At 36.0% G+C, this 13,588-nt stretch overlaps 1 protein-coding gene across 1 annotated transcript in view; it reads right to left on the reverse strand.

Moving 5' to 3' along the window:
* Positions 1-13,588, reverse strand: part of LOC111059708 (hemicentin-1) — a 217,880-nt gene that overhangs the window by 104,020 nt on the left and 100,272 nt on the right. Inside the window, exon 4 of the mRNA XM_039420821.1 lies at positions 7,931-8,092. Coding sequence (XP_039276755.1) covers positions 7,931-8,092 — 162 coding nt within the window. The remainder of the gene's footprint in view (positions 1-7,930; positions 8,093-13,588) is intronic.

Genomic DNA, 13,588 nt, shown 5'->3' on the forward strand with positions numbered 1-13,588 from the left:
CCTCAAAGTTGTTGAAAATTTTGTTTTGATTTGTTCAGTAATATCATCTTAGTAACTGTCTAAAAATAAGACTGAATCGACGATTTTTCATTATTGAGAAGTTCATGAAGTTTTCACAAACTTCCACCACGTGTCCCCCCCTGTCAAAGTTCAGTGTGCTGACAAGATGACAAGTGAAATCGTTGCGGTCAGCGGTCTTGCTGGTTCAGCGCTTTCCTACTTTACTGGAAGGAGATACTGCTTTGGGATAAGATTTATGATCACATTCAAGGAGTATGATAAAGTATGAAACTGGTGTAAAGACATGGAAATTCATTACACGAAACTCCATTACTGCAAATTAATCGATATCAATCTAAAAATAACCATTATGTTATGTAGTCATTAGTTATCGTATATTAATTGACTAATCAGATGAGTGTAACCCAGAATTTGATGTATTGTGACATTTGTATAGTAAAAAATCTCGAGAATACAGACAATCAACAAGAAATAATGACCTTTTTTACTCTTAAATAAGTTCATTATTCCTTGTTGATTGTCTGTATTCTCGAGATTTTTTATTATACAAATTTCATACTTATAATTTATATTTTTGTTTTATGCTTTCACTTTGGTTCTGTAGTTTTTTTAACACTCGGCCCCTGCGCACAGGCTTTGCCTTTGCAGGGACCTTCCGTGTTTTTGTTAACCTGCTATTTTAAGTTATTTTGTTTTAGTTTTAAGTTATTTATTTCATAACTACTTTGTACAATAACTATGTTGTAAAAGGATAAATAAATTGAATTGGTTGATTGATTGATTCAAATTCAAATTCAAATTCAAATTGAAATTGTTTTATCCTTAATGATAATTACAAAGTTTAAAACTTAAAGTATAAACATCACTTAATAGTTATATATACAGTAGGTATTATAATTAGTAATTGTATAATATATAAGGAGGGTCCCTGCAAGGTAGAAAAACCTGTGCGCAGAGGCCGAGTGTTGAAGATTTTTACATAAATGTTTAGCAAAAAAGATTCTTAGATTGAAGATATACTCGAAGATCTCCATAGTATAACAATGTAAAACCTAAATATTTGGTATAATAATGTGGTAGTACGAAAGAAGATATGAAGTTGTGCAGAAGAAGAAGACTTGATATAAAAGCATGAAGATAAAATTAATGGAAATAAAAAATATAAGTGCTGAGCTCAGTTAATAAGAGACATGACAGAGTTTAGATCGGAGCGGATCCAATTTTCAAGTTTTTTAACATGCCCAACCGGCCTGGATGTGATGAAATTTTGTGGAATACTATTGAAAATTCTATTACAATTATACATATTACTCATCCATTTTTGAAACTTTACGATTCTAGTATGAATGGGAGTCTCATATACATCATTGTTCCATACTATTACATGAGAACATGAAGCACCCTGAAGAATTGTTCTTATCTATAGGCTTCCAGTCTACTGGTCTCAAGCCACATTGTGCGAATGATATTTCTGGATATAAATTTTGAAACGGCTTCACCCCACTCCACCCCATCCCTGCCTTTTATTTGCAGTACATTCATAGTGACTTAAGCACCACTAAAGTAAGATACGATCGCCATAAAGTTCAAGATTACTCCGGTACAAATGTACAGTACTGTTAGTACTATGTTTTAGTTGCTCAATTATTAATAAACACAGTTCTTCGCTATTCACCTCTGGGAACGCTGAACTTTATTCAACTTACATCCCATGATTTTTAGTGCTCCAAGAGGAAATATATTCTGGTAGATTTTACGATTTAGATTAAATCAATGAGTTACTGATATTTCCTAAGGAACGAAATAATAATAGTAATAAATTTAATAGAGAACAAGTGACTGCTTTATATCTATGAGCATCTAGTCACACTAATTAGATTAGATTTGAGATATTTATTCATGTAAGTTATGCAATATATTGTTTATTTAAAAAAATTGATAAACAATCATCATCAAATACATCTCAAAAAGCAAATAAAATATTGTTTCCTAATTTCTAATATGTGTTCCCTATAGGCAACCCTGTGTGGGGGCACTTAAATATATAATAAATAAAGTTTTTATTCTGGCTCATACTAATACTCCAATTTGCAATAAATGACAAAATAGCTAATCATTCAACGAATTTCACAAAAAATGAAAAATTATTAATCACAATGTGGAGTTTGAATGTAATTTGAATATAGATGATATAATACTGTAATGTAAAACATTTGTTACATCCACGGTGGTTCAACAAAAAATAGTCGACTTGAAAAGGATATTAAATAATATTAATATGGAAGAATTCTCCTTTCGTCGGTGTTATTTCATCACCTTCTGTACTCTTAGGAGCATAATCATGAACCATAATAAGGAGGATTATGTAAGAACTATGAAGGACCATTTAAGAAGGATTATTACATCACTATTTCATGATTATTTGCAATGAATTAATTAGCAGTTCCTGTATTTTTATGTATTTAGTTATGTATAAGTTTTAGTTGAGTGAGATAGCATATTCTTATCTTTTGTGAAGTTTTCTCCTGTATATGTTTTTGATGAAAAAATAAATGAATTAATTCATATCCTCCCAATCATCACACGACCGGTAACTGTGAATTAGTGGATGCGATGAGATATTTTTGGTTTTTAATTGTCCTGAAATTTTTTGTATTATTATACAGTATTATCACAGTTATCATACAGGTGATACCATCATGTACTTTGTATAATTGTGTATGTATTCCTCCCTTATTCTCTGCTTCTCCCTTGTTCTCATTTGTAATTTGGATTCTCTCCAACAAATAATTTACAACTTGATATCTACAGCTACACCTGAAAAAAATCATGTTCATGCAGGTTACAGCTACTCCTACATATCTCATCAACTCTATCATACTGCCGCAATCTGCCACCACAGATTTTTTCCCTCCAAAAATCTCTGTGGCCGCCTCCTTTTGAAATATTCTGAAACGGCAACCTGAGTGAGAGAAGCAGGCTGAAAGGCTAGCACTCGTCCATGACCCATCACACACAGGCGCCTCGGGCCGCTGCTGGTCGTACTGGCAAACTTCAAACGCATCAGCTTTATCTTGTTTTGCACGCACTCAGGCCTTGTTACACATCCTCAGCCTCCACTCTCGAAACTTATTCATGCCGAAATCTCATTTGCATATGGGATCAGTTCACCGAGGTGAATGCACGAAAATGCCTCATAATATGCAGACTGAGGCTACTTTCGTCGAGGTTTACGTGAGGCAGGTGAGTAGCATCCCTCCAATGGAAGAATATTCTGTAGCTGAGTTTCATCGAATACATTATGAGAATTGAAAAAATCATATGGGCTAACAAAAATATGTTACCTTTCTACATATATATAATACACTCGCATAGAGATGACAATAGTCTACCTTGGAACATTAAAATATGATTTATAAATTATTGAAGAACCATAACAAAGATGCGTACAGATGCGCATAGCAGATGCAGATGGGCATAGAAAAGGTGCGTACAGAAGCGCCACGAACACGCTTATTTCACTTTTCACCAGCTGATACTCATTATCTGTATCGCGCATTTCGTCGCTTTTCATCAGCTGGTGATATGCTGATTATATTCTGTTTTTGTACAGAAACGTTGAAAATTAATGAGTATAGCATCAGCTGGTGAAAAGCAAAATGTGCGTGTTTGTGGCGGTGCTCAAGTCTGTACGCTCATTTATGTCTCCTATTTTATATTGGCGATGGGGTTGAAGTAGAACAGAACGCTCACCATAACTTGCATAGGCTACAACTCACACAAACAGAATGCGGTATAATTCATTATAGTATTTTTAAAACACGCCTTCATTATTTTTTTTTTGGTCGATTAAGCTTTTGTTGATAGGTGATGGGATAAGATGAAGTCTAGAGCAAAAATATGCGATTGGTGGATATGATCAACATGACTCCTCCAGAAGCAGCGTATGAAAAGCTAATAATAATAATTTATTTAGTCGAGGGTGTAATAGTGCCTTTCCCGACTCAGCTGTGTCTTATCTGGAGTCCGTATTCATAGGAGACAGTAGTACAGCCTACTACTGAGACTGTGATACTGAGATAGTCGCAAAACAAGTATGTAATACTTTTCCTGAAAAGTCTAGATATGAAATGCAATATGAATAATTGATACAATGGAAACGAGAGAATCGAAAAAGGAAAAAGCTGTTTTATATAGAGTATTAACTTTTCAGTGAAAGACATCTCTGAACAATGCTCAGATCCAATTCACAATTCGAATTGAAATTATACGATTCATGAGGGCCCGGTCTAATATTGAATATGGATCCAATAATTGACAATGCACAATCTATGACAGCCGCGTGCTTTTCTAATTCAATGAACTACAGTGGCGGGTGATTCAAAATTTGATCACTCAAATTGGCTTCCGCTGTTAATACAATAGCCATTGTCATGTCCACGTCAATCGAGTGTGGTGTATCATCGTACTGTTCTCGTAAGCAGCTAATTGTGGAAGGCTGAAATCTATTTTGAACCAAAATGAGTAGAAGTTTTAGATTCGACGGTTAGTCAAGTTACAAAAAATATTTTTCATCCAGCTACTGTCTAAAGTGCTTACTTTACTCCCTGGAACACAATACTAAAGTGTCAATTTTTCGCTCTCGGGACGAAAAAAGACAAAAACTCCCTAGAGAGTGAAAGTAACTCCATTTGAATAACATGGGAAGCATCTCTATTTTAATAACTTACATTTGAAATATGTTAGAAGGTCTAATCTCAGATGAGGAAGCAAAATAGAGTTGTCTGTCATTGAGACAACTGAATTCAATACCACAACCAGAAATTTAATCAACTCATGAAATATATGTTTGTATGATATTACATACTTAATATTAAAAATTCAAACATTTTTTAAATATTTCATTCTATTCAAAATACTAGCCAACAAATATTTTTCATCTGCAATTCAAATATGAAACGCGCGAACTGGATTAAGCCATTTTTGATAGCCGGTCAGCTGATAATTGTTACAACTTTTGCCGATAGATAGCGCAATCGGCAGTGCCAATCAGACGTCCGGTTTTTAGGTTTTAGATTTTAGGTTATGTTGTTAGAGAACATTTTCACTAATAACGTAAGTTATTAAAATTATTTTATTTGCAGTTCCTATAAAAATATTTAGATGGAGGAAAAATGTTGTGTACATCACGAGCGAAAAAAACTTTTTCTCCCTCAGGAAAACTGTTGCCCTCGGCTTCGCCTCGGGCTTCAAACTTTTTCCCACAGGGAGAAAAAGTTGTACTTCTCACTCTAGATATACAAATAACTACTCGTTAACTACAGAATACATGAACAAAACCTATTGTCCGACTGTCCGATAAAAAATAATTATTTTAACATCACAGTTGAGTAACATAATACTACTAATAATTAAAAATATCATAACATGATAACAAAATTTATTATTCTTAGTTTAGTCATTAGTTTTGAAGTGAATATTGTACTCTTTGAAGTGAAAGGTTGAATCATAATTTAACAAAATTTATTATTCTTAGTTTAGTCATTAGTTTTGAAGTGAATATTGTACTCTTTGAAGTGAAAAGTTGAATCATAACCTCATTATTTTTTCGAAACTTTTATTCATAAGAATTTGGGAGGAAGACAGTTTTGGGCTAAGCCTGTTGTCTTCTCCCAATCATTTTTGAATGTCAATGAAATTGATAAATAAATAAATACATTGTCACTGTATTTGAAATCCGTGATTTTTTACAGTTTAGATTGTAAATTGGAGTATAACTCAAAAATGTGAAAGTGGCATAAATGAATAACTTATAACTATTGATTACACACCACGTTTCCCTGACTATCACTCAAAAATCTATACATTCGGCCATTGCCATCTCTCCACTTATTCCATCTCATTTATATTTTTATTATCTTTTTCATTCGATCTCACAAAAAGTTTCAGATCTCTTCTTATTTTCTCTCTCTTTTCAACTCCTCATTTTTGTCACTACTTCTACATGCTCACCTTCCTCTCACATTCTTTCTTTTTTATTTTCCTCTCTTACTCTTTTTCTCCCTCCTCTCTTGTCCCATTTTCCCCATTGTCTATTTTCTTAGGGGAATGTGTCCGAGCACACGCACACCATACACTCCTCCTTCCCCCTTATCCCAACCCAGACACAACATGATACATGGCGCTATCATATTTTCTCAGAAAAATAAAACTTATTATACAGTGGCTGTCACTGTCCATCCAGGGGATAGAAACTGGAAAAGGTCTCGAGGTCGTGGCGCGAAACTTGCTGCGAAACCCATCAACCAATTTCCACTAGTCTAGACCAGACATGCCGATATTGACAAAAAGTTGCAGCGCACATCACATAACTTATTCTCACATCATCTCTGGGCGGGTATTGTTGAATCTGTGACTTTGTCCCCATCACTATTATTGCAGATACGCCCATACCATTTTATTGTTCCAATGTAGAATCATAACTCAGTTGTTGAAAAAATGAAAACAACAACTCAATTTTAACAACAACTTAGTTGTTGTTAAAATGAAATCTATGCCTATTATTTTTTTACTTCTTCTTTTTCTTATTCCTTTCACGGTTTAGGCATCATTGCCTGTTCCGAACCTCATAATCTCTATTATTATCGGACCATATTTTCCTTGGACGTCCTCTATCCCTTTTCCCAACTGGTGTGTACAATAAGGCCTGCTTAGGGATCCAGTCTCCACTCATTCTACTCACATAGAATTATTTTATTATTTTGTAGAGTAGTAATGAACTTCTGTGACTATGTCCCCTGAGGCTATCCAGTAAGTCTCAATGACATTTTATTTCGGAGAATCTCATCAGTTAGACCACAATAGAAAAGTAAAGTGTTGGTCTTATGTGAGAACTTTTTAACCGGTATCTCCATAATTATAATATCAAATACTGTAATAATATTATGTCATTATGAAACTCAATAAAACTTTGTCCCTTAAAAAAAACATTGTTATCCAACACAACTTCATTTAGGTGTTCTACTGTAATGAAAGAGAAAAAAAAACTCAGAGGTGTAAACCTTCACTTCTATAATCATGGATACCTTTTAAAATCATAACTCTCCAAAAATAATTTTCTAAAAATCAGTGAACTTCCATTTTATTCAAATAATCACTTCTAGAAATGAAGAACATTGTAAAATTAGATAATTCCTTAACAGCAGTACCTTGTTCTTCGTCTATTTTATTCTAATAATCACATCTAGAAATGAGGAACCTTGTAAAATTAGATCATTCCTTAACAGCAGTACCTTGTTCTTCGTCTATTTTATTCGAATAATCACTTCTAGAAATGGGGAACCTTGTAAGATGCGATCATTTATCAACGGCAGTACCTTGTTCTTTGCTATACGTACTTAGCAATTCCTATTCTGTCAGGAGAATTCCACACAAACATGTTATTAGTCTCCACACACATAATGCTTGCGATAGAGTGCTTGCGTAGCAGCATAGAGATCCCGGGTTCAAACCCTCCCATTACCAAAAGTTTTTTAACCAGATCACTCCCGTGTTATCGGATGGGCACGTTAAACTGTCGGTCCCGGCTGAAGTATGACAGTCGTAAGGCCCATTGACGGCTTAAATTATATATTCAGGCGGTGGAACATTCCCGAAAGGGAACTCCCCACCAACAAAAGCCATACGAATTTACTTTTTTTTACCAAAAGTTTTTTAAGCAGATCACTCCCGACGTTATACTGTCGGTCCCGGCTGATTTATGACAGTCGTAAGGCTCATTGACGGCTTAAATTATATATTCAGGCGCTGGGACCTTCCCGCAAGGGACTCATCACCAACAAATCCATACGAATTTACTTTTCCACACACAAACGTTATCAGAGAATAGACGCAATAATGAGAGTCTAACCTGGCATTCGTAAGTTCCGTTGTCTCGCTTCTGGACGTACTTGATCTGCAGATTCCAGTCTTCGGTGTTGTCGGCGTGTACGGCCTGAAAGCGCTCGTCGTTGGTGTAAGTGAGCACGCCTGACGTCAGGATGTGCCAGTCGCGACGACGCACCCACGATACCTGCAATCAATCACCTTGCTAACCAATCACATTGCACTCAATCGTTGTAATCCTGATAACACAGGTTCTCGTCTGAGATACGATAGACACAGTGAAACTGCTACGAACTAGAAAAAGTCATCAACAAAAAAATATATTGATTGGGCCTTCATATATTCATGTTTTTCCAACTAAATCATCATACCCAAAAACGAAGAACAAAAACACTTTTAGTTCAACAGCAACATTCATTGTTCAGTCAAAATAATTGAGTGATGTGGTCCTGAATGTAACTGTTCGTTAGCTGGAATTTGTGTTCAACATGGAAAGGAAAGTTATTTTTATGACATGTACGATTCAATTAATATGCAATATCAATTTGGTATTAATATCTATAATCAATATCGTATTGGCTGCTTCACAATAAATTGATATTCTGAAACCATTCCTTTACTCTATACAAAACGTTCCATCAATTATCCGTTGTCATTCAATATTTAAAAATAGTGAATTATTGATAATTACAATACAAATATAAAAATATTTTGTTCACAAAATACAACACGAGCTGTACGATACTTTAGTACTATTACATGAAATGATAGAAGTTGTCCATTGATATCATCAATCAATGTCTTTGAAAATTAAATTTAGACAGTATACATTTCAATAATGACAAACTCCAGAAAAAAGGTTTCAAGTCTGAGTAGGAAATATCCATACGGGTATATAATGATAGATACGGTAGGATATTCATGTTTTGGCTCCATGTCTCCGTGTTGTGCTTTAATTGAACGCTATAAGGCTGGTTGAGTAGTAATAATAGCCATTCTTCTAGTCTGATCACAAAACATCGTGTGAGACTCAGTGGACGGACAGATATAGAGTAATAGAAAGAATAGAAGTTCATAAAAGAATTGGGGAAAGAAGTAGATATAAGTAGATAGGAGTGAATACATGAGGTATACGAGAAGTGGTTGAAAGAGGATCAAAGCAAGTGGGAAATTTTGAGTAAGAGAAAACTAAGTAAAAGTGGAGGATGAATTCAGCACCTGTGGAAATGACACAGCAATTGAATTTAAATGTTTGCCAGGGACATAGACCAAGCTGTAGCACACGTATGAGACGCGAACGGCAATAAGCTAAATGGAGCACGCTATGCAAATACGCCTCAAGGGATCGCTACTGTGACGTCACAGAGCTAATCCCAAATGGATGAGCAAAGGCGATTTGTATTTAGGAAAAAACCCAATACCAAACTCTGTTATCGCTTTTTGGTACTTCCCTCTAGCCAAAGATGCTTCAATCGTTGAAAAAATTGACTGGAATTTTGAAAAAATTGTGACAGAGCTCAAACCTCACCGCTTGGATCTGATTGCTTCTTGAATAAGGCGACATCAAAATTTACCAAAGCAAGCGGAGTTGAACTTTGTCTTTCCTGAAAAAGTTTGGTTTATCAGAAATCAAATGTTCAAGATAATTCCAAACTATATTGAATGATGTGACATTCATTTTCAATAGTTTTCGTGTGGAACTCACTACTGGATGTTTTATGTTGTACTGTCTATATACAAACCAGGCGCCAAGGTATGCAACCCGCACAACAATAGCAAAGGTTTGTTCACATACCACATTATTTTTTCATTTTATGTATTTCTAATTTACTTTGAACCATAAAGAGGGTGATAATTATTATAAATTAATATAATGCTTACTTGACTTAATTCCTGTTACTCCAGTTGGAGCATAGAGCATCCACAAATAGCCGCCATCCCTCTCTATCATCTGCCATCCTTCTCACCTCTCGCCATATCTCTCCCACCTTGCCAAGCTCTTTCTCCACTGTTCGCCTCTATGAAATCCTAGGCCTTCCTCTTTTTCTTCTCCCCTGAGGATTCCACTGCAAAGCATGATATTTATTTTCCTCAAAGCATGGCCTATCCACCTCCATTTCCTCTTCCTGATCTGAATGTCTATGGGCATCTGTCCTGTATTGTGGCAGAGCTCTTCATTTGAAATCATATCTGGCCACCACACGCACTCAATCTTTCGCAGACACCAATTGATGAAGACTTGGATTCTTTTACGGATTTCAGCTGTTACCTTCCATGTCTCGCAACCGTAGAGGAGGACAGACTTCACATTTGAATTGAAAATTCGTAGCTTCGTCTGTTTCGACATGTTATTGTTCCTCTATACTGTATACAGCTGTGGAAAGACCCCATTTGCTTTTCTGATGCGAGTTTTGACATCATCCTCGGCACCTCCCTCAGGATTTACCATGCTGCCCAAATGAACAAATGAGTCCACCCTCTCTATTCTCCTCCCATTTATTTCAAAACTTTCCACTCCATGAACATTGACTTCGTTTTTGCCTCATTAATCTTCAGGCTTACATTTCTAGCAATCTCACTCAGTGCCAGCAGACATAGGTCATCTGCAAAATCCAAGTCTTCAAGTCTGTTTTGCATCCCCCATTGAATACCTCTTCTCCTTCTGTTCAGTGATGTTTTCATAACAATGTCTAGCACACTAACAAAGAGTATAGGTGACAGAATGCAGCCCTGCTTTACACCAGATGTTACATCAATTGGGTTTGATAACACACCATCATGAATTATTTGTCATTTATAACCATCATACAAGCCCTTAATTAGATTCAAGATCTTTGGTGGAATGCCATATATTTCCAAAATCCTCCACATGCATTCTTTGTCAATGAAATCAAAAGCTTTCTTAAAGTCGATAGAAGCTAAATATAGGGGGCTCTGCCATTCTACACTCTGTTCGAAGATGATTCTCAGAGTGTTGATGAGATCAATGCAGCTACGGTTTTCTCTAAATCCAGCCTGTTCTTTTCTCAGTTGTAGTTCAATTGAAGGTTTTATCCTACCAAGGATTTATTCTGGTCAGCACCTTGCTCACAATAGACAGCAGGGTAATGCCTCTCCATCTCCAGTTGTCACATTTTGTGATGTCTCCCTTTTTTCGAACTTTCACAACTAGACCATTTTTCCACTGCTCGGGTATTACTTCCTCTACCCAAATCATCTTCAAAAGGGGTTCCAAAATCTCAGCTGTCAGTTCTGGGTCTACTTTGGACACTTCTGGTGAGATATTGTCAATTCAAGCTGCTTTCCTAGCATTCAATGCCTCAATTGCTTCAATGATCTGATTCCTTATTGGTGGATCTACACTTATCTCAAAAGCTATATTTCCATTTTGAACAAAACCCTGCTCCGCACCTGCATTACCTCTGTTCAATACTTCTTCAAGAAAGCCATTCTTTCCCAGCAGTCTGATGGTACTGTACAGCGCTCCTTTAGATCTCCTCTCCTGGCAGCATCTTCTGCTTTCTACGCTTGCTTGTTTTTCCAATCTCTCTGATCCCTCCTGGCTTTCCTCTTCACATTCCTCATTGATATAGAATAGTCTCTCTCTGCCTGGGACTTTTGCTGTCTCATTTTGCTTTGATTGATCTTTGCTTTCAGCTCTCTTCGCCTTGCAATTTCCCTCCATGTATCTTCTGACATCCATTCCTTTTTTTGTGGGTCCTTGAAACCAAGAACTCCTTTACTTGTTTTGGTGAGTATTTCCTGTATATCTCCCCATGCTGCATCTACATCGGGTGCCATCTGTAGGTCCTCAAAGCTATTTTGAAGTCATTTCTATTTCTGTCCTCTCGTAGCTTCCCAAGATCAAACTTTCTTCCTCTTTTCGCAAATTTCTGAGCACATGTCATAATTTTCATACGAAATTCTGCCACTATTAGAAGATGATTACTTCCTGCATCTGATCCTCGCTTGTTACGAACATTTGTAAGGTATCTTCTAAATTTTCTGCTAATTGCTATGTGGTCGATTTGGTTCTCTGTTGCATTATCTGTGGAAACTCATAAAACCTTATGGCATCTTCTGTGAGGGAAAATTGTACCTCCAATGACAAGATCATCATATTCATCACAGAAGTTGATTAGCCTTTCATCATTATCATTTACTTGACCTTCACCATGGATTCCCATGATATGCTCTACACCTTCATCGATTGAACCAACCCTAGCATTCAGATCACCCATTATAATAAGAAGATCTCTTTTGTGAGATTTTTTGACAGTTTCTACTAGCAAAGCATAGAACTCTTCTTTTTTCTCCATCTCAGATACCTCTGTCAGTTGTATAACAGTAATATTTCGAATTTTGTTATTGATTCGCGCAGTTATAATCCTTTCAGAGACAGGTTTCCAATCCATTAGACTCTGGTTTGCTTTTGCATTGAGAAGAATTACCACCCCATCCCTGTGAACCGCTCCACTCTCCTCTGGCAAACCATAATAAAAAAAGATCAGACCATCACTTGTTTTCAACTCTCCAAAATCAAACCATCTCACCTCACTAAGTCCCAATATTTCTAGCTTATAATTTCTCATTTCCTGTGCAACCTGTTTCAATTTACCCATCTCTGCCAAAGTCCTAACATTCCAAAATCCAATTTTTGTTTCATGTTTCAAGCCAAAAGTCGCCGTAATTCCGTCCGTTTGCTATTCGTTTCAGTTTATTTAGTAATTGTAGTTCGAAAATTGCGGGTTATTGGCCCGCACTCAACTATCTCATTGATAGGGCCGCTATCTGAAGTCTTCAAGTAGGCTGCTTTTCTTTCTGGATTGGCTCCCTTAGCCTTTGGTGTTCCAAAGAACCCTTCTACAAGGCAGCAGTTTTAAGAGAAAATCAGAAAAATTAAGAGTTTGTCAAGGAAGACAGATAGGAAAGGAAGTTTGTGCGTGACTCTTCGGATGGTGGGTGAACGCGGGGCGCCCCCACCATCACGCACATAAGAGAGGGCGGCTCAAAAGCAAAGTCAATGGAAAAAACAGCCGCCCTAGGATGAAAGGTCTCCGGAGCAAAAGGAAGAGAGGAAGGGCTCCGGAGTGGGTGTCTGCAGTTGCATGAAGCAATCGGGCGATGGGATCCCCAACCCCGACGCAGGAAATTAATATAATAGGTAATGGAAATTTCCTTTATAATATTGAATATTAAACTTTTTAGGTTAATGGAGAATTACTTCAATTCCTATTCAATTGATAATGGCAAATATTAATAATCCAAACTCAACATATTCAAAAACGACAGCTTTACTTTAAAGTGAGGTTCGAAGTAAGATATTTCTATTGCTTGAGAATTTTCACTCAATACGGCTCATGGATGATAAATTATAGATTGATAAAATATTAATTTATTACAATTTGATGTGAATATAAATTATTCGAAGATAGAATTTCCATACTTTATAATTACTATACAATATAAAATTCATAATTTGAATTATCGATCGCTATTCAATCAAAAAAAGTATATACAATTAATTCAACATAAGTTTCACTGCATTCATTGCATTTTTACAAAAGTTAAGTAAGCGTCAATCGATAGATCAATAGATTTTCAGGATCTTGAAAACACCCTTAAGTTAGTTGGTCCGTTCACATACAAAAAGTATGTAAAAAATTAAGCTCAGTTATTTTCG

The sequence above is a fragment of the Nilaparvata lugens genome, chromosome 2 (assembly GCF_014356525.2).
Source record: "Nilaparvata lugens isolate BPH chromosome 2, ASM1435652v1, whole genome shotgun sequence".
NCBI lineage: Eukaryota > Metazoa > Arthropoda > Insecta > Hemiptera > Delphacidae > Nilaparvata > Nilaparvata lugens.